Source organism: Aythya fuligula, chromosome Z (genome assembly GCF_009819795.1).
Source record: "Aythya fuligula isolate bAytFul2 chromosome Z, bAytFul2.pri, whole genome shotgun sequence".
Taxonomy (NCBI): domain Eukaryota; kingdom Metazoa; phylum Chordata; class Aves; order Anseriformes; family Anatidae; genus Aythya; species Aythya fuligula.
Genome location: NC_045593.1, coordinates 30298714 through 30326489, shown reverse-complemented (window position 1 = coordinate 30326489; position 27776 = coordinate 30298714). Strand labels below are relative to the sequence as shown.

Genomic DNA, 27776 nt, shown 5'->3' with positions numbered 1-27776 from the left:
TGTTTTGCTCTTGTTGTTGCAAATGACTTGTAAAACTATTTCAATTAAACAAAGTTATAAAAAGGAAAGCTGATTTTCATTAATGTGCATTTTGTCTTTAATTCTGCTTTCTGTGAGATCCCTTTTCGCTTCTGCTATCCTTGTTCACAATGGCTGAGATCCAATGGCGAGATCTCCAGAACCCTTACCTGGAAGGCTTGTCCTTCCTGCTGTGGACATGACAATGAACATTTAACACTCTGTACAGCCTTCTTTTTTGGTGAAAAGCATTTTGCTGAGAATCACTGAAATCGTGGTGGTGGGACGGGACCTCTGGGTATCATTGAAACAGCAGTGCTCAGAGCAAGGACAACTTGCAGCCGTTCACATTCAAGTATCTTTAAGCTCAGGCCCATGTTTTTAAGAACATATCTGCCCGCTACGCTTCGGTTGGAGCTATATGGCAGAGAGCAGCAAGAGCAGAGCTGCTGCATGAGGGTGAGCGAGCCCGCAGCTGAGGTGACCGCAGCACAGCCGCATGGCACCTGAGCAGGGATGAGCAGAGCAGGGCAGTGACAGCAGCAGGATGTGTCAACAGCCCAGCGATCGCTCAGTGACAGCCAGATAACAAGCCACATCCAAGGCTGAGCTGGGAAATCCAAACAATGCAGGGCAAGGACTGGGAAAAGCCATTCCTATGGACAGGGCAGGGACCGAGGGGCCGTGGCGGAGCTCCTGGGAAAGTCCTCGGGCTGTCACAAGGGCTTGCTGGTGAGCGGGAGCGTGGACATCAGGGGGATTGTAAGCATCAGCGGGCACGCTCCCCGTTTCTTATATTTTTCAGGGTGGTGGTAACATACGGCTGTTTCCTTGTCTCTGCGCTTTTCTCAAGGGCTGACGCTTCCCTTTTTAGCGTGGCTTCCTTCGGTCTCGATATTTTGAGGGCTATTTCTGGGCTTTCACGTGAAGCTCCTATCCCTCCTCTGCCCCCGGGGCTGACCGACGACGACCCCCCCAGCGCAGCTGTCACCGCCGCCCCGCTCCCCCAGCCCGCAGGCCCCAGCCCGGCTCCTCGCCACCCCGCGGGGCCGAGGCACCGCCCGGGGGGAGGCGGCGCCGCCGCGGGCCTCTCTCCCCGTTGTCCCCGCCCGGCGTGGGCCGTGGCGGCGAGCAGGGCCCGGCGGCCGCCGCGGAATGGTGGCGCCGCCGCTGCTGCGCGCCGTCATCATGGGCCCCCCGGGCTCCGGGAAGGGCACGATCTCGGCGCGGATCATCAAGCACTTCGGGCTGAAGCACCTCTCCAGCGGGGACCTGCTGAGGGACAACATGCAGAGGAGGACAGGTGAGCGGCGGAGGCGGCGGAGCCCCCCCGGCCGCCCCCCGCCACCCGCGGCGGCCGGGGCGCTGCTCTCCGCGCTCCTTCCCCCTTCCTCTTCCTGGAGCTCGGCGGCGGGGCCCCTCCAGCAGCCCGGTCCCGAGCTGTGCGCTGCGGCGGTCTCCCAAAAGGAGTGGCGACGTTTTCAGGCCGCCTGCCTTCTGTTTGTTTGCTTGTTTATTTCTTTTAATGAGTTATCCTGCTGTTAGGTCGTGGCACCCTGTGTGTGCGGGCTCGCCGGCATTCGGTGGTGCGAACTACGCGTACCGTGTGGTCCTGGACCCTACCCTCCGTCTCTCCTCCGAGATACCCCCCAAGTGCCTCTGTGGTGGGTTTTTGCAGTGAAGGAAGGTCCCCTTCCGGCATGCACATCAGCTGTATTCGTGCTGTGCTCCGAAATCTTGCGAGGACTGCGCGTGGTGAGGGCCAGGTGAGGGTGGTGGTGCTGCCAGCACCTGGGAGCTGTGGAGGACTCCCTCCGCTGCACCACTGCTGCAGTGGGTCAGGGAACAGGCGGGCTTGGTTTTGACGGCTTGTACGCATGTTTGAAGGCGAAAAATGGTCCGTATTATGAAATCATTTGGTTGTTTTTAATGTCCACATCCCTTTTCACACAAACTATGTTTGCTCGGTACGAATAATGACTTTGGCTTAGTTGACTGACCTCACTGTGGTTGGTGTCTCCAAGTTAAATATTTGCTCAGAGCAGCAGTTGTGCAGGCGTATCTGAACACATTCATGCTTCATCCGTTTCATAGTGCTAGGGTAAGTTGTTCTCTGCAGAGGCTCACAAAACCAAAATTGGTACTGTTATGAACCTTCAGTATAAGTAATATCTAGCGAGAAGGGAAGGCATTCCAGGGGAGGAAGGAAATATGCTGTTTATGAAAAGCTTCAGTTTGCAGCTCTTGGCATTGAGCGTCATACCTTGGAAGCAGGATCAAAGAGTATCAAAATCAAGCAGAGGGGTGTGTGAGAAGAATAAATGGCAAGTGGAAATACCCCATTGCTTGCTTTGATGAGGGAGCCATGAAGCAGTGTAAAGAAAACTGCAAAATGGATTGGATAGATGGAAGGATGTGAAGGAGAATGGAGATGTAAAAATGAAGTGCAGCAGACACACTGAAAAACTGTGTGAGGACAGAAGTCAGTGTAAAATGTTATAAAGTTCACTCAGCGTTAGAGGCCATGGAATGTAATCTGCTACAGAGTTTCCTGCTCACTAATTAACCCAGATGAAACTCTGTCTTAATGTTACTGAAAGTGAGCTGCTGTTTGCAGCAATGGTCTCCAAACGTGAGATGAGCACTGAGGTAGCAGAAACAGTGTACCGAGGAAGGTAAGAGGGTACGAGAGGCAGCTTGGAGAGCTTTGATGAGCATAGTCGAGGGAAAGAAGAAACAAGTTTTGGTGATAATACAAGAGTTCTTTAGTGCCCAGTTCTTTGGGAACTGTTAGGCTAGGTTGAACAGCCTAAACATATTGAAAATAAAATGCAATTAGCAGTAGCTGTATGGGGCTGTTATTAGCATTTATTCTCTTTTGAAAGTGGCCTTGTTGAAAAATCCTGTTAAACATGTATCCTTAGCAAGTTACAGTTATTGCCACATTCTGCTGCTTTGGAGGATGGAGAGTGAACAACAAGACAACCTCTCTTGTAGTGCTAAGCAGCCTGCAGACTGAGTATGGCTAAAGCTTGTGCACTGTATACAGTTAGGACACGCCAATCTTCTGCAAAACCTTTAAGCAGAGATATCTCTTATCCACCTAGACATGAAAGAAAATGGTGTTGCCTTTAATGCCAAGGACTGCCATATCTGTAGTGGTTTCAGACCCAAGCTTAAAATAAAACAGAACAACAAAAAACAACCAAACCCCACTAGCTCCCCTCCCCCCAAACGGAAAAAAGATAGGTAAAGACAAGCACACAAATTTCTTGTCTTAGCATAACTATTTAGTCTCATGTTAATAATCACACCTATTTTTTCTTCCTGCAATAGTTGACTTTCTAGATGATCTGAGCTTTGTGGCGAAAGGCAACGTGTTTCCTGTTCTACTGGTCTAAGGTACCTGCGTGCCTTAGAGCTTGCCACACACCCTAAGCCTCTCTATGCCCAAAAGATCATTTGTCTTTCCAAAGTATGTTGGTATTGCTGTTCGCTCCTGAGCTTGCCTTGCACATATTCTTCTGTAACTGTGGATATAGCAATACTGTGATGTAAATCAGTAACAGCTTTGGGCACCAAGTGCACGTTAAACTATCTAGATGCAGTTTATTCCTCTTTCCAGACTGTTTTGCAGGTCCATAGTTCTAAGTGCACTAGGATAATAAAAAAGGTATGACTTATTGACCTTGAAGAAGGGAGGTATGGAAAAGAGCAGGTACTTTGTACTCAAACAGGCTGTCATCTTCTTTCCAGTTGTGCAGTGCTGCAGGACTCAAAAGCATCTGAGTCTGGCCTTTTCTGAGTCTGACTCTCTTCCACATTGTGGCAATTATTTGAAGCCTGACCATGGTGCACTGTGCATATTTTATACTGTTTTAAGTATTTTCATATTTTTCAAAGCCTATCTGTAGATGTGAACATCCCATATGGGGAAGTTGTCCTTCTATTCCCCACTTTTTCTTAACACTAAAGCTACTGTTTGTATTACTTGAGGGCATCTAGTGCTTTTCATAGGCCTTGTCTGAAGAAGAGTCATTGTACATTGTGCTTTTTAATACTGCATCCAGTGATGGGGCTTGCATTTTTCAGTGCTTCCTGCTGAAAGTGGTGGTATCAGTAATGTCAGTCCATCCTGTTTTCTCTCCCATTTAATGTACTGTAACTAGATCTGAATTAGCCTCTAGTAAATGCTTCAGCAGCTCCACAACAACAACAACAAAAAAAAAAAAAAAAAAAAACAAACAAACAAAAAAAAAAAAACAAAAAACAATTTAGCTGCTATTCAGGTGACTCACAGAATTAGGTAATTGTTTTATAACCTAGGGTCATGGAGGCTTTGTGCTGAGAACAAGGCCCAGGCAAATGGATTTCTTCTTGGCAGTAGCCATGGCTCGAGTGACCTACAGCATGCTACTGCATGTGATGTCAGAACATGGTGTGATTTCCGGATCTGTGATGTGAGTATGACATTTTAGCAGGCCAGTGGGCTAAATGACTGGTATTAAAGGTTAGTCGGTGCCATGGGAAAATACTAATGACTGTGCTCTTCTATAAATAGTTTACAATGTCTATAAACATCCTCTTGTAACTCTAGTAATTATAAAAATATGTTTCTGGCAAGTGTGTCCCATTGCATACTGCTGTCTTAAATACCAGTGGAGTTTCTATTCATACTGAAGTCATAAGATGATAACTGGCCACTACACTGAGAAAAGAAATTCCTCAGCAGGAAGTCTGAGAGCTGACATCTTATTGAGCTTGGCTGCTTTACATTTCTTCATTATTCTTTTGAAAACTCTTTCTGTTTCTAGTTTTTGGAACTTTGTCTTTCAAATGCTTACTAGTAAAATTTGGGGGTGTGTCAGGAAAGAAGTGAGCTGAATGCGCCATTGCTGTCTGTGGAGCTACAGACTGACCAAATTAGTCTGACACACATTTGTAAGATCAGATCCCAATTGATTATCTCTTGAACTTTAGCAAGCGTACAGTCTGCCTAGTTAATGGCTTCACCATTCTGTGCCATCTTGTTCAAAACAAATTGTTTACAGTGTTTTGGGCTTTTTTTTTTTTTCTGCTGCTGGAGTTCACAGGTACTGTAATGTGATTCTTCTTACTTTCACAGAAGTTGGAATCCTTGCCAAGTCCTACATTGATCAGGGACGGCTTATTCCAGATGACATCATGACACGGCTGATGCTGAATGAACTAAAAGGTCTAGATCGGTACAACTGGCTGCTGGATGGTAAGTTAACATATTGGGATATCACTGTGGAAGGAGAAGAAATTTTGGATTGCTTTGGTCACTAATGGGTGGCTGGGTTCCAGTAGCAGTGCTCAAGTATGTAGTATATATTATGTATATGCTCATATATGCTTGAGTATATATTTTCAATTACAAATGTGTACTCGTAGTACAGCATGTGTTGTGAGCTTGTGGTGAACCATTTGGCAGGCAGTCTGCCCTAGTTTCTTCGGCTGTAAAGACAACAAGATTCGTTCTGCCTTCAGAGTGTTAAAGGGATGTTTAATTTATGTTGAAAAGGCCTTTTTCCTCAAAATGGTAAGATTTCAAAACTGGAAATTCTGTCAATCCTTCTATTTCCCCTTTAATAACAGAGGCATTGTTTAAAATATGCCTTAAGAAGTGCATTTTTAAAGCCTCTTCTTTTAGAAGTCTCTGGAAAATGGAACACTTTTGACGAAAGGGGCTGAGGAGTTATGTAAATAGAACGGTAGGCAGGCATGTGATGCAGCAACAGGGCAAGTATGGAAAAGGGAGCATTGCAGCAGTGCTGTGTGTAATATATCACCAGCAAAACCATTGCTCGAGTGTTCTAAAAGGTCTCTTTCATTTGGTTATTGGTTCTGCTCTCTAGAGCAAATAGTACTGGAATTCTGCTGAAGCACATAGCTCCAGCGATCAGAATTGAAAGAAAATCCATTTGCCACTGTCATCTTGGACCAAGTGGCTCTTGCGTCTCCAGCCCTTGGGAGTACGGTTGGATGTGCATCACAAAGATAGAGTCTGGGGTGGATGTGTGTATTTTCAGATTCTGGTCACATCTTGTCTCAGTAGATAAAACTAAAAAACTATTGGTGTGGTTTTTGGTTTAGAGGGTGTGAAACATCCACAGTCCTCAGTGTTCGTGATAAAAGGAAGACCAGGGAAATTGTGGGCCCTCTCTGAAAGGAAACAGGTGACTTGGTTACCTGGGTTGTGGGTTATGGGTACTCAATGACTTCTTTGCCTCAGTTTTCATTGTCAAATGCTCTAGCTCCTCTGCTTTACTCTTGTGAGAGCGCACCTGGAGTCCTGCATTCAGCCCTGGGACCCTCAGCACAAGTATGACATGGACTGATATGAATGAGTCCAGAGGAGGGCCATGAGGATGATCAAAGGGCCAAAGCACCTCTCCTATGAAGACAGGCTGGGAGAGATGGGGTTCTACAGGCTGAGAGAGACGGGGTTCTTCAGCCTGGAGAAGGCTCTGGAGAGACCTTACAGCAGCCTTCCAGGACCTGAAGAGAACCTACAGAAAGGCAGGAGAGGGACTCTTTGTCAGGGAATGTAGTGATAGGACAAGGGGTAATGGCTTTTAACTAAAAGAGAGTAGATTCAGACTACATTTTAGGTGGGAATCCTTTACTCGGGGTGTGGTGAGGCACTGGAACAGGCTGCCCAGAGAAGCTGTGGATGCCTCATCCCTGAAAGTGTTTAAGGCTAAGCTGGATGGGGATTTGAGCAACCTGGTCAAGTGGAAGCTGTCCCTTGGGGACAGAGATGTTGGAATGAGACAATCTTTAAGTTGCCTTCCAATCCAAACTATTCTGTGATTTTGTTCTATGATCAGTATACAGCAAACAACAGTTACAGTTTCTAAATGTCATAAAGAACACAGCAAAGTGCACCCATGCAAGTTCCCGGACAGTACCATGCTGGGAGTGGTATTTGATATGCCAGAGGGCAGAGAGACCTCAAATGGCTGCACAAATGGTCCGTCAGGAGTCTTGTGGAGTGCACCAAAGGTAAATGGAAGCTCATGCACGTGGGGTGTTCTAACCCCATACAACAGTCAGTAGTGACTGAGTGATGTCTTGTTAGAAAGTAGCTTTGTATGTATCTTACATTTTTCTTTGTATACATCTTATATTTTTATATTGCCACTTTATATTTCTTATATCTTTCAATGTAAGATGGAGATTTCCAGATGGGGCAGGCCAGCATAGGTGCACTAGAGAGCTTAGTGATACGGTGTAGTGGAGGACTTGTCAGTGTTAGGTCAGAGGTTGGACTGGGTGATCTTGGAGCTCTTCCAGTCTAGATGATTCTGTGATTCTGTGGAATGGACATGGGGCTGAAGCATGTATCATACAAAGGAAGGCTAAGAGAACTGAAAAGGTTGAAAGAAGTAGATGAGGCCTTCTTCAAACAGCTGGAAGAAGGGTGACTTCACAGGCCCTGGTCCTCCTGCAGTACATGAACCAACCTGGTTTTGCTGGAAGGACAATGTAACAGGGCTCAAGTGATCTAGATATTCAGACTGCAGTGATTACAGTGATTACAACTTCCTAGCATAGGCAGACAAAGAGCCAACAAGTACAGGTGCTCTCCTAGACCTGATATTTACAACCTAGGAAGAACTGGTTGCAGATAAGAAGGTTGAGGACATCCTTGGCTGCAGTGCGCATGAGATCTTGAAGGTCAGCACCCTGAGAGGAGATATCAAGACAAAAATGAGGACCACAGCCCTGGATCTCAGAAGATCTGATTTTGCCTCTTCGACAATCTGCTTGGAGGAAAATAAAATAAAATAAAATAAAATAAAATAAAATAAAATAAAATAAAATAAAATAAAATAAAATAAAATAAAATAATAAAGCAGGAATATTGTCCTGGAGAGAAGAGGGCTCCGCGAGAGTTGCTTGATATTCAAGGATCATCTGCTCCCAGCTTAAGGAAGGTCCGTCTCAACATGTAGGAAATCTAACAAAGGCCTCCATGAATGAATAAGGAGCTCCTAAATGAACTCAGACATAGAAAAGATATGTCTAAGAGGTGAAAGCCAGGCAGGTGACCCAGGAGGGTTATCGAATTCCTATCCAGTATTGCCAGGTATAACATTAGGAAAGCTCAGGCCCACCTGGAGTTGAATCTGCCAAGATTTCTGGATGTGAAGGGTAACAAGAAAAGACTCCACAAGTGCACAAATAGCAAAAGAAAGACTGGAGAAGATGTGTGCCTCTACGGACTGGGGCAGAGGCATTGGTGACAAAGGCCATGAAAAAGGCTGAGGTATTCAGTAGCTTTTCTGCCTTGGTCTTTACCAGTAAAATCAGGAATCCCAGGCCTCAGAAAACAAAGGAAAAGTTTGGAACAAGTAAGACATTATTCATGGAGGAGGACCAGATTAGAGAGAATGTAACCAAACTGAAAGTATGTAAGGTCATGGGGCCTGAGAGGTTGCCCCCACACGTGCTGAGGGAGTTGGCTGACATAATTGCAAGTCCACTCTCAAATATCTTCGAGACATCAGAGCAATTGGGAGAGAAGACTGAAAGAGAGCAAATGTCTCTCCTATAGTAAGCAAGACAAGAAGAAAAATGCAAGGAGCTACAGGATGCAAAGCTTCACTGCAGTCCCTGGGAAGGTAACAGAGCAACTAGTCCTAGAAAACACAGCGAAGGATATGATGGTATTCAGTAGTATGCAAGGATTTATGAAGTCATGCTTAACCAACCTTATAGCCTTCTACAGTGAGGTGACTGGCTTGTTGGATGAGAGGAAAGCAATGGATATTGTTTACCTTGACTTTAGTAAGGCTTTTGACACTGTCTCCCCTAACATCCTCAAACTGGCAAAGTATGGGTTAGCATACAGTGAGGCAGACTGAAACTGACTGAACAGCTGGGCACAAAGTTCAGCTGGAAGCAAGTCACTATTGGTGCAGTGCAGGGGTCAATACTGGGTCCAGTGTTGTTTAACATCTTCATCAGTGCCACAGAGTGCACGCTCAGCAAGCACCCATACAACACAAAACTGGGATGCATGGTTATTACAAAAGATACTCTAGATACTCTAGATACTTCCATCCCAAACCATTCTATAATTTAATGATTCTTTGTCCCTTAGTGCTTTATTATAATTTTCTACTGCAGTGATCTATTTCATTGGCTTTATTTCCACTTTTGTTCTGATTTTGTGAAGACAAAGTCTTAATCCCCACAGTGGAGACTGCAATGGAAAATAATTGGTAAAGGAATGTTAACTCAATTCCTGGTCCTGTGTACATGCAGTTCCAGTCTTTTGGATCTGCATGTGTAGCAGTATAGCTGGGCACACTGGCAACTATTAACAGCCAACTGGAGGATGATATGGAGAGCATAAAAAAATAAACTTATTTCTGCTGCATGTTAATATGCCGCCTTCTTTAAAGTTCCGGAGCGGGAGCTATGCCTCAGCTCAAACAGAGGTTTGGTGAATTACAATGGATGATAGTTCTGGCATAAACAGCTTTATAGGAACAATAGTATTCTGCTGAAATATGTTAAACGGAAGGTCTTTAGTTTGATAACAGCAACTCAAAACAAACAGCTGAGGTCAGCCAGGTCAGACTGAATAGAGCTGGTGAGCTGCTTGTGTGCATAGATAGCCAGATACACATTTCCACTGGTGGCTTCTGGAATCATAGCAGATGTAGCAATCTGAGTCATGCATGTGGGTATAATCTGCTTAGATTTATCTGCTGTATAATTAGGGCATTTCTCTGTCTGTTCCTAGATTCTTCACCGTTTATCACATCTTGTAGATTATTTTCTCTGTAATGAGAAAACTCTGTAAGCAGGAACTGCTGGATTCACTGAAATGCTTATCTAAAGGCACTTATTTTTGTTGAGGAAGTTTCTCAGAACAGTCTAAGGAAAACTCATTTTTCAGCTGCATAACTAAGATGTATGGTGGCTGAATAGCTTGTCAGTAGTATGAAAGAACAGCAAGTGCTGGAGTCCTTACTCTCCCTCTGCTTTAAACATTTAGAAGCACTTCCATGTGCTTATGTGAACATAAGAGAAATGGGATGAGGGCAGTTGATGACTCTGATGCAAACCAGGTCTGTTAGCCAAGCAAGAGCTTGGCTCGAGTGAATCAGTTCTTTCTTCTGAGATACAGTGGACAAGATACAGAAGCCTTAAGGCAATAGGCAATTTTTTTTATTTTTTTTTTTGTAAAACTAATTTTTAGCTAGTCCCTTACTTGGACAATACTTCCATCAATCAATGCATGCAAAGATGAGTTTCTTAACTTTGTATCTATCAGTACTTGCCTTTAAGGAGAAGATTACTTGTATAATGAAAATTACAAACAACTGAGAAGTGTGAGACTATGCAAAAATTTAGCGGGTAGTGGTGTTAGTCTAGCGAGTCTGTGTTGCAATAGCGTGTTCTACAGCAGCTTTGATCATTAAACTTGTGGTCAGTTTTTCATCATAAAGTCTTTGTGGTGACCTTGTTTTTCTTTTTCTCAATTTCCCCCCCTCTTTCTTAAGTTACATTAGATTTATTTACTAATAACATGAGCCTTTGAAGGCAGTCCACTGGAGCCATTGAGTTCATAGAGCAAACTGTAATATTTTGTAAGAAAAAATCTGATGTCTTTTCAACCTTTAGAGCACGAAAACGCATTTTTTTGTCTGACTTGTAGTTTCTCTAGTGATCAAATCCAGCTAATTCTGACTATAACTCTGTCTTTGGATTTTTATGGAGTCATTTCCTTTGAAAAGGTTTCCCTAGAACGGTTGCTCAGGCAGAAGCCTTGGATAAAGTTTGTCAAATAGACACTGTGATCGACCTAGACGTACCGTTTGAAAACATAAAATGTCGGCTCACAGCACGTTGGATCCACCCTGCTAGTGGCAGAGTCTACAATCTTGAATTCAGTCCTCCTAAAGTGCGGGTAAGCAGTACACATATTAATGTTGGTGCTAAATAAATGCTGCACTGCATTTGATGATTGTACTAAAATATTATGCATATATTGTTGCAAAATACAGTAGCTTAGAAGAGAACTGCTCATTTCATCTCTTAAGTGAACAGAAGCTGCCTGGTAACACACTGCCTCTCAGGGTATGCCAGTGCCCTGGTAGAAGCTGAAGCTGATGGGCAATGTGCTTATCCTCTGCAGAGTGAAACACCGTGGTGCCAGTTCCGCATACTGTTTCATAAGCTCTTATTAGCTGTTCACTGATCTGAAAAACTTGCATACTGGCATATGAGCTGGGCATATTCTCAGCCTGCTCTGCAGTAGCTAACTGTGAAGTCAGTTACATGTTAATGTACAGTTTCCCTTCCTCCAGAGATTGATTCTTTGTATCTACGATGTACACTAAGTCAGGTAGTACCAGTCAGAGGGATCCTCTTAATGCTTTCCCTGTGTTACTGTATAATCAAGATGAAAATTTTCAGAGGAACGGTTGTCATACTGCAAAATTCGGTGTAGAAACTTGCTAGTCAGAGAAGCTTCTCAACAGAACAGAGGTTATGGCTTAAGACATCATAAGCAAGAACAGTAAACAGAAAGATAACGAATATACATTATTACCCTAAAAATGTTTGAAGTACTCAGATTAGCCTTGGTTTATCTCTGCTTAACACGGTGTTTCATCCTTAACTCTGAATGGCTTACCTGTTGCAGCATCACATTTCACCTGCAAGTTCTAATAAGTTGAGTCAGAATCATAGCAGGCTTTGTATTTTTGAGTTTTCAGTGTTTCAGGAAAAGAGACCAGCTAAAATAGCAGGTGAGCGCTTTAAGTGAGCAACTGGAAACACTACCTATGTATTGTTTAAAACATGGAGTATAAGTTATGGTTATTTTTAATTGCAGAAGAATACAGGCACGTAGCAAAAGTGAATTAACAGACATACCAAAGGGTGGGTTTCAGCTGTAACAGCTTTGCTATAAGGAATGCTTGACTCTGCTTTTCACTTAATTAGTGAAGCAAGTGTATCACAACATATTAAAGTAGTTATTAGAGTATTTAAGTGAAACCATGGAGTAGAGCTGAATAGCTGTAATATAGTTGTCTTTGTTATTTGGCAGACCTGAAAAAAATGTAACTGCTTACTTGCTCAACAAAACTAAAGGATTATGGCTTCACAGTTAATACAAAACTGCAGGCTGAATATTTAATAGGTACAACTAAGGCACTATTATGGCTTCCTGCACAGATGTTAGATAGAAACCTTTGAGAAACCCTTCAAGAAACTGCTTGAAATGTGTGCTAAAGTAGTCGTCATAGTTCACACAGCAAGACCCTGCCTCTGTTTACTAAAACACAGAAAGATTTTTGTAGGGTTCTATGCCATGTTTTGATGTACAGAGTTGCTAAATATTAAGCTTTCTGCAGTGTGACTTAAAAAGATCATTAATTCCTTTCTCTATTTCATGGTTGTCAAACAAAGGCCAAATTGTCCTCTTGCTTGTTTGCTGTTATGCATTAGCATGTTACCAGCAATCTTCTTTTCCTTTGTAAATCCAAAACACAATATCATGTGGAAGAAGAAAATTAACCCCATCCCAGCCAAAACCATGACAGACAGTTTTGTACACATATTCCCAGCATTCAACAAATGTTCCAGAGTTCGAATTAGTCAAGTAACTATAACCTGATGTTCATTGTCAATACTGAGAAAATGTTTTTAACTGGTGGACTGTCTTACTTGAAAGTCAACATCTTATATTCCAGATAAGATGTAGATGGTAACCTTTCTAAGCAGAAGTCTATAGTTGGACTAAATGGAAACTGATTGCAATTTAAATAGAAAGTTACACAGAACATACTTAAACAGGAATATACATTGGTGTTTACTTTTAACCATAACCAGGGCATTGATGATATTACCGGAGAACCACTTGTTCAGCGAGATGATGATAAGCCAGAGACGGTTACCAAGAGGCTGCAGGCTTACGATGCAGAAACAAGACCTGTTCTAGAATATTATCGGTAAGTCGTAAAACACTATGCTTCTTCCATGTTAGATCAGCAAGGAACAAATCTCTGCAGTTATAGAGTTATTATTACAGCAGCGAACATGGTATGAGTAGCAGTGTATCTTTCATCAGCTCTGTAAGAAATAAAACCAGTAAAATTAGTATGATTTTGACTGTTACTTGAAACCTATTCAGGAGTCAGCTTAGTGAAAGAGCCTTCAGCTGCAGCCATATTTAGCTTTACATAGAGTACTGTGCATTATTCACTACATTTTATTAGCGTTCTGAGCAACATTGCTCTGTTTAGTAGGGCAACAGAGAGAGTTCTCATCCTGGAAACTTAGGGAGTATTTTCTCTTTCTGGATGTGTGAGTAGAAGCCCTCATAATAGACGAGGGGTCAAGAAACTGATACATTAATAGAAAAAACTGTTAATGGGAATTCAGAAGTGGCAGTTACAAGAACAGGACTGTGACATGCACAGCTAGCAAGACTCTTAATAACTAGCTATTTGAGAATACTAGAGCCATTAGCACTTTGGAAGGATAACAGAACAGTAATTCTTTCTAAGGTCAAAACTGTATACAAAGACTCTCTTCATGTTAAGCTGGTCTGCTGTGCAAATAAAACATTAGTAATATATACATAATACTGTATTACTGCTTTCAGTCTTATCGTGCCTAGACAAACATACCAGATTTTTTTAACAACATCCTGAAGTGACTGTCTTTCCTCTATCTTTCCTTATCCACCACCCTTCCTTACTCTCTACCAAAACTGCTGAGTAGAAAACTGAAAGCTCCATCTTTGGACTGGTTCAGTTTTAGAGAAGGGATTTTGTTCTGGGCTGACAATGAGTTTTGCTGACCAGTAGCTTTACGATGTTTTCCTGCCTCAAGGCACCACAGTAAAATGCAGGCCTAAGCTAATATTATAGTTATAACAATGTACTTTGCAGATAAAGCTAACTGCTGGAACTAATTCAAAATACCTTGATTGTGTCTGGGTTGCTTGCTTGTGCTGATGTATGTTCTTTGATTCTTGAGGTCTGACTTTAAAATTCAGTTATTTGGATGATTGCTGTATGGGATGTGCTGTATGACTTGATTACTTCTTCATATTTTTACTCATCATAGCTTGTTATATTAAGTACTCTGTGGACAGCTACCAGTTTTTTGAACTGATGTGGCCAACAGCTTACTGTCTGAGGAACAGAGTAATGCACGTCCAACCTACATTCCCAATGTTATGACTACTCCTGGCATTAAATTGCCATCTACACAGCATGCTCTGCTGTGGCAATCTTAGAGTGAGGTGGAGATCCTGGAATGCTCAAACAACATGACTTCTGTAATGCTTTTTTCTTTTTCTTCCTCAGGGAAAAAGGGTTGTTGAAATCCTTCTCTGGAACAGAAACCAATAAAATCTGGCCACATATCTATGCTTTTCTCCAAACCAAGTTGCCAGATGTGAGCCAGAAAGATGCTGCCACTCCCAGGTGAAATTAGGTCTATCTTCTGCTCATCTGTCAGAGCACGCACATGATCATGAGATTCAGCAGTCAAGAATTTCTTGAAGTAGTGTACCAGACTGATCAATAATTATGTTCTGCTGTTGTCCGCAACCTACCTTCTGATAAAACTTTATCTCCTGTGGGTCTCATTCTAATGCTGTATTTGTTTTTAATATTAGAGATGCCTAATTTTTGTAATATAGTAACACTCTTTAACAAAAGCACCTACTGCTGCATCTGTTAATCAGAAAATATTAATGTTTGGCAATACTGAATGGTGAAGGAAACACATCTCAGAATACAGCTTAACTACGAAGCATCTTGGTTGACTTAATCATTCATGAACTGACTTTCAGTCTGCAAAAAGCACTTTCAGACCAGAACTGGCATAGGTTGGAAGGAACCTTTAACAGTAATTTAGTCCAAACTCTCTGCTACAGGCAAGGATGTTTTGCTTGATCAGGTTGCTCAAAGCCATGTCTAGCCTGACTCCAAACACCTCCAGTGATGGGACATCCACAACCTCCCTGGGCAATCTCTTTCAGCTCCTTACGACCCTCCTTATAAAAAATTTCTTCCTTATATAGATAGAGATTGGAAAATGGTCACTTCCTTTAGCTTGGTTGATTTTGCTGGGTTTAAGTTGCCCTTGACACTTGCTGTGATGATTTGCCTTACTATTAAGTTTCTATTTCTGCCTTCAGCTAAATTGCTAGCATGAAAAATAGTTTAATGATGTGTGACATACTTGGTAAAGCCTCTCTCTTTGTGCAGCAGTGTAAGACTTTTTATTAAAAAAAAAAACCAGCAGACACTGAGTCACTGATCTGGTAAGCCTGTAGCTAGGCAATCTTGACCAGTGAACGTGTCTTTATTGTCTTCAGAAAAATAACTCTTCATAGATGTCAGTGTCATGAATTTTCTTGGTCAAATTAGTAAGGTTTTTTTTTTTTTTTTACTGTAGTAAGTTTTATTGTAGCAAGTGTAGTTTTCATGAGTTCATGCTACGAATTCAGGTCTGACCAGTTCTTGTATTAATTTATTCTCTAGATAACTAGATTCACAAACCTCCACAGGTCACACTTTAAAAGTCAAGGTAATGCAGATGTTGCTGTTCTTCAGTAAACTCTCCAAACCTATTTTTTTTATGCCCACCAGATGGAGAGTTTCAAGATAAGTCAGTAAAACCTGAGGATGAAAGTTATGTCTGAGGTGCAGCTGCCTCCTCCTACTAATGTAGGTCTCAGTCTCCTCTTGCACTGACTCATTGACTACAAAGCTGTCATACTGAGGACTACATTTTCATGTGTAACTTTACTGTTATAAATACTGACACAGTCTAAAAAAGATGGATGCTGTAGAATTTGGAAAGCCTTCCCATTACATTTCTGCATATTTATAATCATGCATTTTGACTTCTACATAAAGCAGCTATGTTTGCTTTATTGTTAGTCTACGTAAGTTTCAATTAGCTGGAGAAGAAACAAGGAGGACACCTTATGATTTGAGACTTATTCCCACACTGGTCAACCAATTTTAATGACAGACTTAAAAAAAAACTTACAGCGTGTCACAGGTTACTAGATAAATATGGCTGTACTGCTAGTGGTAACAATGCACGCAGCATGAGGAACAAGAAAGAGGATCTAAAGTTGTGTGGTTTTTTTTTGTGTTTTTTTTTTTTTTAAGTATGTTAACGGCAAAGAAAAAACATTGGTGCATTATTTGATGAGGATGGTCAGCTCCCAAACAGGGACATAGATAAAGCAGAGATGCTTAATGCCTTCTTTGCCTTTGTTTTCAACACTGACAATGTTGAAGTTGTCCATGGTCCCAAAGCCCTGAGTTGGAGAACTCTGACTGTGGGAATGATAAACTTCCAGCCATCACTGAACTTATGCAGGATCTCGATACATATAAATCTATCCAATTGACTGGAAGGTGGCAAACATGATTCCAATTTTCAAGATGGGCAAGAAAGGAGACCCTGGTAATTACAGGCTGGTCAGTCTCATTTCAGTGCCTGGTAAAACTATGGAGAAAATTGTTCTGGGATTCACTAAAAAGCACCTGAAGGACCTTGCAGTTATTGGTCATAGCCAACACAAGTTCATGAGGGGAAAGCCCTGCTTAACAAACTTAAGTTCCTTTTATGACAAGGTCACTCACCTAGTTGACCAAGGGAAGCCAGTTGCTTCAGCAAAGCTTTAATAAAGTTTCTCACGGTATCTTTCTGAACAAAATGTCCAGCATACAGCCAGATGAATATGTAATATGATGGGTGAGCAATTGACTGACAGGTTAGGCTCAAAGGATAACAGTAAATAGGGTTGTATCAGGCTGGCAGCCAGTCACTAGTGGGGTTGGTGTTCCCCAGGGCTCCATTTTAGGGCCAGTTATCTTTAATGTTTTAACAAATGAATTGGACATAGGACTTGAAAGCGTATTAAGCTAGTTTGTGGATGACACTAAATTGGGAGGAGCTGCTAGCCCATTAAAGGTTGACCTTGCAAAGAGATCTTGACAAATCTGAGGGCTGGGCAATCATCAACTACATGAAGTTCAACAAGAACAAGTGCCAGATTGTGCACCTGGGAAGGGGCAACCCTGGCTATCTGTACAGACTGGGGGACAAGAGGCTGGAGAGCTGTCCCACAGAAAGGGACCTGGGGGTTTTGGCCAACAGAAAGTTGAATACAAGTCAAAAACAGCATGCCCTGGAAGCCAAAAATGTCAACTGGATTTTTGGGGTGCATCAAGCATGGTATCACTTCCCAGTCAGAGATGACCATCCTGCTCTGCTCTGCACTGGTGTGGTCTCCTCAAGCACTGTGTGCAGTTTTGGGTGCCACAATATGGAGAGGACATAAAGCTATTAGAGTGTCCAAAGGAGGGTTACAAAGATGGTGAAGGGTCAAGAGGGAAAGACATATGAAATCACTTGGTTTGTTCAGAGCACGGAGAAGACTTAGGAGTGACCTCATGGCAGCCTACAGCTTCCTTACAGGGGGTGAGCACAGAAGGCAGCACTGATCTCTTCTCTCTGGTGACAGTAACAGGACCCGTTACTGTTACAGGGAATGGTCTGAGGCTGTATCAAGTGAGGTTCAGGCTGGACATGAGGAAAAGGTTCTTTACCAAGAGGGTGATGAGAACTTAAAACAGGCTCCCCAAAGAACCGGTTATGGCACAGAGTCTGTTGGAGTTCAGGTAGCGTTCGGACAATGCTCTCAAACATCCGGTGTGATTTTTGGGTACTCCCATGTGGAACCAGGAGTTGGACTTGATGACCCTTGTGGGCCCCTTCCAACTCAGGACATTCCATGATTCTATGAATTGTAAGTCACTGTGCACTGTTCATTGTTCTTATTACCCTTGTATATAACAGAGGAATTGAATTAAAGAACAACTGGAAGTCATTAGTTTCTCTTAACTAATTATTAAGGAGGAGACAGCGTTTACTCTTCCTCTCTGGAGTGTATGCCAAATGTTATATACACTTTACAGCTGAAGCTAGTTATCTCTAACTTGCACTGGGGACAGAGCTACTGCTATGTTATCCTGTTTGTCTGCAAAAAACCTGCTAGAGAACGCAAGTATTAGGAACAAGAAAAGGTACTTCCATCAGTGGATCTGAAGCTGATGTTTCTGCTGCTGCATTTATGCTTATACTCACTCTGGTTTATACTGCAGTTAAAACTTCCATATCTTACAGAATAATACGGTAAAGGACCAAGAGTCCTTTAAAGGACAAAGAGACCTGTACCACTACTTGAAATGCAAGCTCTCTCCACTGGACCGTTCTAACTACAGTGTGTATTTTTGTATGTAGGTAGAACTGCTACAACAGTAGCAAGTTGGAAAATCAGGCTAGAATTTTGGATTGCAAAGGTTCTATGGAAGGCTCTTCTCTATGGAGTTTGAACTTCCAGATCCTAAAACAGAAAGCTTTAAAAATTTTCCACTTTAACTGTTTGAGTTGGCAATTTCAGAAATCCACTTTAGCTTAGTACCATATGAAGTTCTTTCCAAACACTCGCACACACCTTGCCCTGTATGAACCGTGACAAAGCTTTCTCTTCAAAGTGTAGTCTTTTCCTAACCCTTTTACCTGAAGTTCCATCTGTCCCCTCCATCAAATACTTCTCCACATACTGAAACTTAGCTTAAAAAAAATCCTAAGTTACTCTTATTAATAAAAGGAGAGTCAATCTCTCTGAGATCATAAAACTTGGCACTCATATGTAGACAAGTGTTGCTTTTGTTTTAGAACAAAACCAAACTCTTTTTAATGAAAGCACAATGTAACATTTAAATCCCCTTAGTAGAGGTAGAAAGCCAGTGTTTTAACCTAATCCATTCCAGATCTGAAATACTGATACCAGGTATTGATTTATTGCTATTAGTGATAACCAAATTTGAGAGCTTATAATGTCAACAAGGTAGCATGAATACAGTTGTGATCTCCAATATTCATAGAGTAAGACATGTCCACATCTGTAGTAAGACAATAGCAGATTCTACCAAGAATCTACTGCTTCTTGTAAACATTGTATTTGTGCAGATTTGTTTTCATACTTTGATTTCTAAAGTCATGAAAGGCAAGGTTAGTAGCAGAAAACACATCCAGTTTCACATTCGGCAATATGAGAACCCTGCTCTTCAAGGACAACCAAAAACCTAGCAGCACATTTTCAAACAATATTACAAGTTTTTGTGAATTACCCACCCTTCAAACTCCCCAAACAAAAAACAACAACAACAAAAAAACCTGACACCAAAAATAAAGTGCAGTACCCAGAAAAATAAGTGTCAAGAAAATAGCCATGTTCTTTTCTTTGTTAAAAAAAAGAAAAAAGTACTTGGCCTCAGTCTTAACAATACTATACTGTGTCCATCATTTTGGATTCTTCTTCATCTCTTTGTATCACAGAGTTTAAACTGCAGACATTTGTGTTTATGGAACCTTGTAGACCACCTGTGTTCTGCAACAGATGAAAAATTGACAGCTTAATTCTCCACAATTGTATATACGAGGAGAGAGAGAGAGAGAGAGAGAGAGAGAGAGAGATTTTAGCTTAAGGTGGATTCTTCATGTTGTCTATCTTAAGTTTGCAACAGTAAGAAAATAAGCTCTTAAAAAAATTATCACTAGTAATACTGCACTGTGCCAAGATGCTTTTTTAAATTTAGCTGGCATAGCTTGTATTTTGTCTCAGTATTTCTAGCACTTGTCTGTACATTAACTTAGAATACAGCTGTTGAATCTTACTTGAAAGGTACTTTAACCAAATTATTTCAAGTTAAGTAGTTTCAACTGTGACTCCTTCCATAATACCTAATTTTTGAAAATCTCTGAAGTTGCTTCTTCATTCCAGAATGTAGCCTTCACTAGTACAATACCAAAAGATGTAAGCACCCTCAGTTTTGTTTTATCACAAGAGATTTTCTTCACGCTTGACTTAGCTGAAGGATTCCATGAATTGGCATAACCATTTTACACTGAAAGCCCATTTCACTGCTAGTGGTTAACGAGTGTGAATACAATTCTAGCTTCTCATCAGCTTTACGATGCAGTGTTTCTTTTTAAACAAAAGAGTGCAATGGCACTGAACTAGCATATGCTTTTGACCTTACACTGATACTTTCTGAATCGAAGCAAGCAAAATAAAAGACTACATATGCCTTACATATCGATAATACATCCCATTACATCCATACATATTACTGGCAGTTCTAGGAACAGTCCTCTTTGTATTTTAGAAAAGTATAGCTTCTCAGCACAACCAATCCTAATTTAGTTAAATTAATTTTTGGACATCATGAACCTACCTGCGACAAAGATGTCAGCTGTCCAACAAGACTAGGATTGACACTGGGATCCTCTAGTAAGATAGCTTGAAAGCTATGTGATTGTGACCAGATTCTCACTCTTGTCTTGAATGCCTCAAGTTCACTTTTGAATGCCTCAAAATACCCTTCCCCTGTCTGAAAAGAGAAAAATCAGTAGTTTCACTTAAAACAGATTTACTTCTGAGTTGTAAGCATTTCATTCAGTGAAAATGTTAGTCAACTTAAAATGCAAATCCAGGTAAAATTTCTTTTCAGGACAAACTGTAGTACTTATATGCAGAAGCAAAATCATTTATTCATCCAAGTATATGCAAAAAGAAATTAATTTTAGCCCTTCCTTTATTACGACTCAGAAGACAGTCCTCTTAGAAGAACAAGTGCTTGCTGTGGCACTATGGCCAAAAGTAAAGCACAAGTTGACTTGCATTTTAACTGAATGGCTGTAAAAGCCGTACTAAGATCCATCAATCCTGAATAACTGCATACACTCTACGGTAAACCACAGATTCAGTCTTACAAAATTTCTCCTGTGTTTTCAGGACTGGAATTACACCAAAATAGTCTGTCTAGAAAGAACTGCTAACAAAGATCTTTCTTGTAAAACTAAGTCAATAAAATATTTATCATCTTACGGTCAAGAAGAATCCTGCACTAGAACATTGGTCCTTTGTACAGCATCAAGGATTTCTACCATCATTATGTAGGTTGACTTACTTTGGCTTTTTGGAAAAAGAGACGAAAACAGCCTCTTGGATCCACATTACAACTTTTGGCAATTCCTAAAATAAACTGCATTACAACTGCCTGGTGTGCTACTTGTTCCATCAGAGCTCTTTTCTGAAAAAAAATAAAGTAAAATTAGAGTTCTAGTTTAAATATGTTTCCTGGAATTGTATTTATAAAATTACATTGAATTTCCTTTTCTTTTAGTTCCTAAAGAGATGAGAACTGATAGTCACAGAAGAAAGGGGACTGATTGTTTGCAGGAATTAAACCCAATGTTACAAGGTGTTACAGATTTGGTTTGTTTTCTCCCTTCCAACTAGGGTAGAGAGAGTGGAAGAAGAAAAGTTAAACAGCTAATGAAGTCAGGCAGCTTTTACATAGTGAAAGTGGGAAACTGCATACTTTCAAACAATTCAAAGGTGTTCATACCTGTTCAGCTTCTAGATGAAAGCACCATAACATGAGATATTTAGATGTTTCTTCACATACAAGATATGGGTGGTCAGACAAAAATCTCTGACTATCATCCCATCTGCTCATCATGCCTGATGAGAAACAGGTTAAGATGTTTGAAATGGATAGATAGATAACTTAATGCAGCAAAGTTTTTTTTTTTTTTTGCATTCATTCCCCTGTATGTATACTATCTGCATAATGAAAGCATACAGCTACATTTAAGGGTTTTATTTAGGCGTCTAACTAGCACTGAAAGAACATTACCAGAAGGTACAATCAGATCATGAAGATACTAAAAGCAAATTTAACAATTTCCTATACTTTAATGCATCTCTAGCATTGTTGACAAGTTATTTTTAAACAGTTCTTCCATATACAGTATCAAAGTAGTATAGATGTATCTAATAGTTGCATCATCAAGTAGCTTACAAAATTTATAGAGTATTCAGAGATTCTGACAAATACAAATCCTCTGGAAAAGTCTGCAAATAAGGCACAAAGAAAATGTGTAATCTGCTGAAAATGTAAGTGTCTCTAACACATGATTTTCTAGGTGTTTAGAAAATTTGAATGTAATTACAGAAACAACTTGATTTCAATAGAGTAAAGCCACATTACTATTTGAGAGTTAACTTGAAGATTGAATTTCAATAGCATGAGGCTACTTCATTTGAAGAAATGAGTTCAAAAACCAGAACTCAATACTCAGACCACCTCTGAAAATCATCCTTCATGTATCACTGACAGTGAAGTCATTTACTGGCAACAGGAACCAGATGCACAGTTTTACCCATATATCAGCATAAAAATGTAACTTGGCTGAAGATAATTCAATAGTAATGACCTAAACTAATCTTAATTCTAGCAAACAAATACCTAAAGAGAAACCACCTATGACTATTTCTTTCAACTGTTTTTAACAGAGATGTTATGCACAAGTTCTTTACCACCTGAAAGGCAGAGCAGGATCCAGAAAAAGGACTTGGGCTGTATGGCTAGTGAAGTCTACACTGCTCTTTGACAGCAGATAGCACAGAACAAAGAGACCTGATAGAGCATTAATGTGCAGTTCTTACAATGCTCTGAAGTATTTTAAATTAAAATAACAACATTGCTTTGAATTTAAGAGGTAAGAAAAAAAATTGATGAGCTCTTGTATTCAGGTTGTTTCTATAACCGCTTCATCTGAATTTAGACAACAAAGTCATTTTGCCCAGCTCCTAGCCTGGAAACACAAAAGAAAGCCCATTTTTTTCTTCTGAAATGCGCAGCAGAAGAGACATCTTCTGGACACGTTGTCACTACACTTGGCAGTTCAAGTATTTAAGAGAATATATGAATATTGTTACTATTTGCATACTCTTGACAGCATTGTGCCTCGCTTGGTATTTGCAAGGTTTTCTAAGACCCTTTCAGAAGCCTAAACGAGAAACCCCTCCTCTAAAAAAAGTATATGATCCCTAGATGCCAAATAGCTTAGTAAAACCCAGTTTGCACAATCAGGTGAATTTTGTCAACTCAGTCCTTTTATTGATTGCTCTGGAATTCCAAATACAGCCATACTACATCATTGTCTGAAAACAGCCTGCAACTAAGAATGGGAAGTACTTAACAGAACCATTAACATTTCAGATTACTTTTTTAAGATTAACTATGCTTATGAGGCCAACAATTACAATGGAGCTGAAGTGCCACCTAGTGGATAGTTAAATGTAATTTAAAGGAACACAACTCCATGCACACACACTCGTTAGGCATTTGCACATGTATGCCTTTAAATCAATCATTCCTCCTGCAGGTTAATAGCCACCAAAAAAAACACTTATTAGAAGGAGATAGATACGGGCAATCACAAGCATATGTATATACAAAAATTCTATGAATAATACTGTGCTCTCCCACTGAACAGCAAAAAAAAAAAAAAAAAAAAAAAAGTTGCTAGAACTTAAGTTTTGAGGTCTTAGGCCCATTTGAGTACTTGTTTCAGGTTAAAGTTCCTACTAGTTAACAGGAGCTAAGAAGCTGCTGTAGTTTACGTATTATTTCACTTTGAAATTATTATTTGTTGTCATAAGATAAAGCTAGACAGCCTTTTAGGTATTTCGTTCGTTAGCTTTTGTTCTGTACAAGAATAAGGAGAAAACCTACATAAATACTGTAGAAATATGAACTGCAAAATGTTGGAGAAAGCATACTCACCAAAGTGTCTAATCTTTTGTTCGTGTTTTTGCATAAATGATTCAGACACGTCTTCATCTTCTGTTTCTTTTCTTTTTTGATTAATAAAACTCTGAGGAATAAAAAAAAAATAAATATATTACTATCACAGAAATCTCCAAACATACCTTTTTGTGATATATAGGAATATTACATTTCAATATGTTACCATCCAAAGGCCAATATTCTAATTTTAGAGTCATGTCATATGCTTCAGAAGGCTTTCTTTTTTTAAAATATATTGTCTAAGAATAGAATTGGAAAAGTTTCATTATAGAAACACAGAATGGATGGGTTGGAAGAGACCTTAAAGATCATCTCATTCCAAACCCCTGCCCTGGTCAGGGACACCTCCAACCTGACCAGGTTGCCCAAAGCCTCATCCAACCTGGCCTTGAACACTTCCAGGGATGGGGCATCCACAGCTTCTCTGGGTAACCTGTTCCAATGCCTCACCACACACTAAGAAAAGAATTTCTTCCTTATATCTAATCTAAATCTATCCTTTTTTAGTTTAAAGCCATTACCCTTGGCCTATCACTAAACTCCCTGACAAACATCCCTTTCCAGTTTTCCTGCAGGCCCCCATTAGGTACTGAAAGACTACTGTCTTCACAGGAGAGGTGCTCCAGCCCTTTGATCATCTCCTTGGCCCTCCTCTGGACTTATTCTAATAGGTCCATGTCCTTTTTGTGCTGGGGGCCCCAGAGCTGAACGCAGCACTCCAGGTGGGGTCTCAGGAGAGCAGAGCAGAGGGGGAGAACCACCTCCCTCAGGCTGCTGGCCATGCTGCTTTTGATGCAGCCCAGCATATGGTTGGCTTTCCGGGCTGCAAGTACATATGGCTGGCGCATGTTGAGCTTCTCATCAACCAGCACCCCCAGGTCCTGCTTCTCAGGGCTGCTCTCTGAGGTTAGAGTGGTTAGAGTTACCCCAGCCCAGGTGCAGGACCTTGCACTTCGCCTTGCTGAACCTCACAAAGTTTGCACAGGCCCACCTCCCAGGCCTGTCTAGGTCCCTCTGGATGCCATCCCTTCCCTCCAGTGTGTCAGCCACACCACTCAGCTTGGTGTCATCGGCAAACTTGCTGAGGGTGCACTTGATCCCACTGTCCATGCCACCACCAAAGATGTTAAACATCTTTGTGCCAGTCCCAGTACTGACCCCTGAGGAACACCACTTGTTACTGATCTCCACTTGGACATTGAACCATTGACTGCAATTCTGCGTGCAATCATCCAGCCAATTCTTCACAAAGTTGTCCATCCATCAAATCCATGTCTCTCCAATTAAGAGACAAGGATACCATAGCCTACCGAGCAAATAATTCTGAGAAACTTCTGTCCTCAGGTAGGAACATACTGATCTGTGTACAACAAATATCAAGGAACTTGCAGCCCTGATACAGCTAAATCAGTGAAATTATGAGATTGGTAAGCTGTTTAAATCGAATTGTTTAAACAAATTTTACTTAAGAAGAATTTGTGCTAAATAACCTGTATTACAGTAGTCATTATTAGTTGCACACTGTATCACACTTGATAATTTGACACACCAGAAGAGCAGACTCCTAACATGAAGAAGCTCTTGTTCAGGCCCAGTTTGACAATGTGTACTACATGAACACTGCAAGTTCTGATCCCCAGTTCTTATAGAAAAAAACATCAGCTATATCTGTAGTATGAGGGCAGCTTGCTCCCTTTCACAGGGCAAAATAAAAACAAAAATCATTTAACAGAGACCTTGATTTTTCACTGTACCAGCCACAGAAGACACTCAAGACTAGTAACAAGTGGAATGAGAAATGAGGCTAATGCATGTGTTCATGCACACTGATATGGGTCATACCTTATTAAATACCTCCTTACTAACAGGATCTGTGTTCCACGGATTCTGCCCTTCCCTCTGGTTTAGTGCTTCTTCTTTTCTCCTCCACTCTTCTTCTCTCCATCTCATCTCTGCAGCTTCAGTCTTTGCTCGAGCACATTCTTGATCAAAGGATTCTGAATTATGCAGTGCTAAACTACCAAGTTTTTGCTGGGCTTCTGCAAGATTCCACGTGCATTCTACAGAGTGCTTCACAAACTCTTTTTCTTTTTGGCAGACTAATTCAATCCCCTGGTTGTAGGTCTGTGAGAAAAAACAGATGTGCTATTTATGGAGGGAAAATTGACATTTTAAAAATTATATCGGCACAGAGAAGCTTAAATCCCAGACACAATGCTGATCTTGAAGACAGCTTAGAAGCAGCATTAAATTCACAGGAACGATTAAACATGGTTTTGTACAGGTGGCTGGCTTTTAGAAGAGATTTCTAACTCAAGCTGTATTAACTTTCTAAGCGTTTCTTCCCTTGAACCAACAGTAAAAGTGGTATTTAAATTACAAAGTGGCTGAGACCCAGTATAAGCACACAGTCTTTTTGGTCGAATCTACTGAGGAGGTCACTGCTCATAGCTGGGAGAAAAGAGTGACCTCTTAAGCAACAGTGCTTGTGTTGCATCTAGGTGTACGTAGTCACAGAAGAAAGGGGACTGATTGTTTGCAAACCGTCCTCCCAAGCCTTTCCTCAGCCATCCATGCCTTCCCACCTGCATCCATGGGGATTCATTTCTCAGCCTCCCAATGCCACCGTATGAAGCTCGTGGTGCCGATAACCTCAGGCAGAAGGGCACAGAGGACACCACCACTCACGAAAGCTTGCGCGAAGGCAACTTCCACACAGATACCTCAAAGTTCTCACGCCAACTTTGCTTGGGGCTCGCAGCACTTCTCCCCCTTACCCTCCCCGCACCCCCCCTTTCACCAAACAAGCCGCAGATTTCCCTGGACGCTGGAAATCCCGATAGCAGCCGCTTCTCGGAAGGGCAGCCGCGATTCCCAGCAGCGGTATTTATACAAAGCTGCCTCGCCCCGGCCGCAGGCACCGCGTAGCCGCCGGAACGACTCCGGCCCAGCTCTTCCACACGCGCTGCCCTCCCTCACGGCGGCGGCCCCGCGCCTCCCCCCCGCCCCCGCCTCGGCCCCTCCTGACGGGCTCCGGGCGGCTCCGCGGGGGCCGGCGCCGAGCTGCGGGGGTGCCGGGGCCCTACCTGCGCCTCCAGCAGGCGCTGCCGGGCGGCGGGAGGCACGGCCCGCTCCTCGTCGTCCTCCGCCGGGGGGCCTCTGCCGCCGCCGTCCCGGGAGCGCGGCAGCCACAGCGCCATGCCCGCCGCCGGGACCCGCCGGGAGCCGCCCGCGGCGCTTCCACAGCGCGCCGGAAGCAGGGCCGCGCGCCACTTCCGGCAATACCGGCGGGCCGCCGCGCGCCCGCCGCTCCGCCACCGCCCCCCCCCCGGACGCGGCGGGCGGGGCCTGCGCGGGGCGGGGCGCGGCCGGGAGGGGGCGGGGCCTGCTCCGGGGGAGGGGGGGGCGCGGTCACCGTGGCAACGCGCGCGGGGCCGGGGCCCCGCCCAACCGCCGCGGCCGTGAGGGGAGGGGGCGGCCGGGGGGCGGGGACGGGTGTGCAAGGAAATCCCTGAATTAAATCAAAAGCTGCAGCTCAACGGAAGGCTGAAGTTAAAGGGAGACCTCGTGTTAAATCGACGCCTTAAATTAAATTAAAACCTTAAATTAAAACCTTAAATTAGAACCTTAAATAAGCTTTCTCTCGCCGCGTTGTGTTTACGGAATGAAAGGGATTGCTGCTCTGGTGCGAACGAGGAGTGTGTCCCTCGTAATGAATCTTTTCATCAGATATAAGATCGAAATAAAAAAAAAATAAAAAAAATAATAAAAATCGCCGTGGCTTAACGCTGTAGGCAGCTAAGTGCCAGACGGTTGTTCCCCGACTCCCCTTCCTCAGCAGGACTGTGGGGGGTGGGAATAGGGAGGAAGAAAACTGGTGGGCTTGATGTAGAAGTGGCTTAATGAAAGGAAAGAAAAGGCCGTGATGAGGAAGCAAAAGGAGCAAAAAAAAAAAATAATGTGCTGCTTCCCATCAGCATCGATGTCTGGTCACTTCCA

At 42.2% G+C, this 27776-nt stretch overlaps 2 protein-coding genes across 2 annotated transcripts; one reads left to right on the top strand and one right to left on the bottom strand.

The window, feature by feature from the left end:
• The first annotated feature begins 1139 nt into the window (after window positions 1-1139).
• Window positions 1140-14838, top strand: AK3 (adenylate kinase 3). Its single transcript, XM_032205700.1, has 5 exons — window positions 1140-1321; window positions 5144-5263; window positions 10797-10969; window positions 12901-13019; window positions 14385-14838. Exons 1-5 carry the CDS (start codon window positions 1174-1176, stop codon window positions 14506-14508), a joined length of 684 nt encoding a protein of 227 aa, XP_032061591.1. The 5' UTR covers window positions 1140-1173; the 3' UTR covers window positions 14509-14838.
• Window positions 14839-18783: 3945 nt separating this feature from the next.
• Window positions 18784-27036, bottom strand: CDC37L1 (cell division cycle 37 like 1). Its single transcript, XM_032205681.1, has 7 exons — window positions 26864-27036; window positions 25620-25901; window positions 23754-23844; window positions 21528-21643; window positions 21087-21209; window positions 20352-20507; window positions 18784-19504 (listed from the first exon to the last, which is right to left on the bottom strand). Exons 1-7 carry the CDS (start codon window positions 26975-26977, stop codon window positions 19403-19405), a joined length of 984 nt encoding a protein of 327 aa, XP_032061572.1. The 5' UTR covers window positions 26978-27036; the 3' UTR covers window positions 18784-19402.
• Window positions 27037-27776: the final 740 nt, after the last annotated feature.

Coding starts and splice junctions, on each gene's coding strand:
- CDC37L1 (XM_032205681.1), bottom strand. CDS start 26,977: ATGGCGCTGTGGCTGCCGCGCTCCCGGGACGGCGGCGGCAGAGGCCCC. Junction 23,845..25,619: donor GTAAGGAGGTATTTAATAAG/GTATGACCCATA, acceptor TTTATTCCTCAG/AGTTTTATTAATCAAAAAAG. Junction 19,505..20,351: donor AGCTGACATCTTTGTCGCAG/GTAGGTTCATGA, acceptor CATCTGTTGCAG/AACACAGGTGGTCTACAAGG.
- AK3 (XM_032205700.1), top strand. CDS start 1,174: ATGGTGGCGCCGCCGCTGCTGCGCGCCGTCATCATGGGCCCCCCGGGC. Junction 1,322..5,143: donor CAACATGCAGAGGAGGACAG/GTGAGCGGCGGA, acceptor TTACTTTCACAG/AAGTTGGAATCCTTGCCAAG. Junction 5,264..10,796: donor GTACAACTGGCTGCTGGATG/GTAAGTTAACAT, acceptor TCCTTTGAAAAG/GTTTCCCTAGAACGGTTGCT.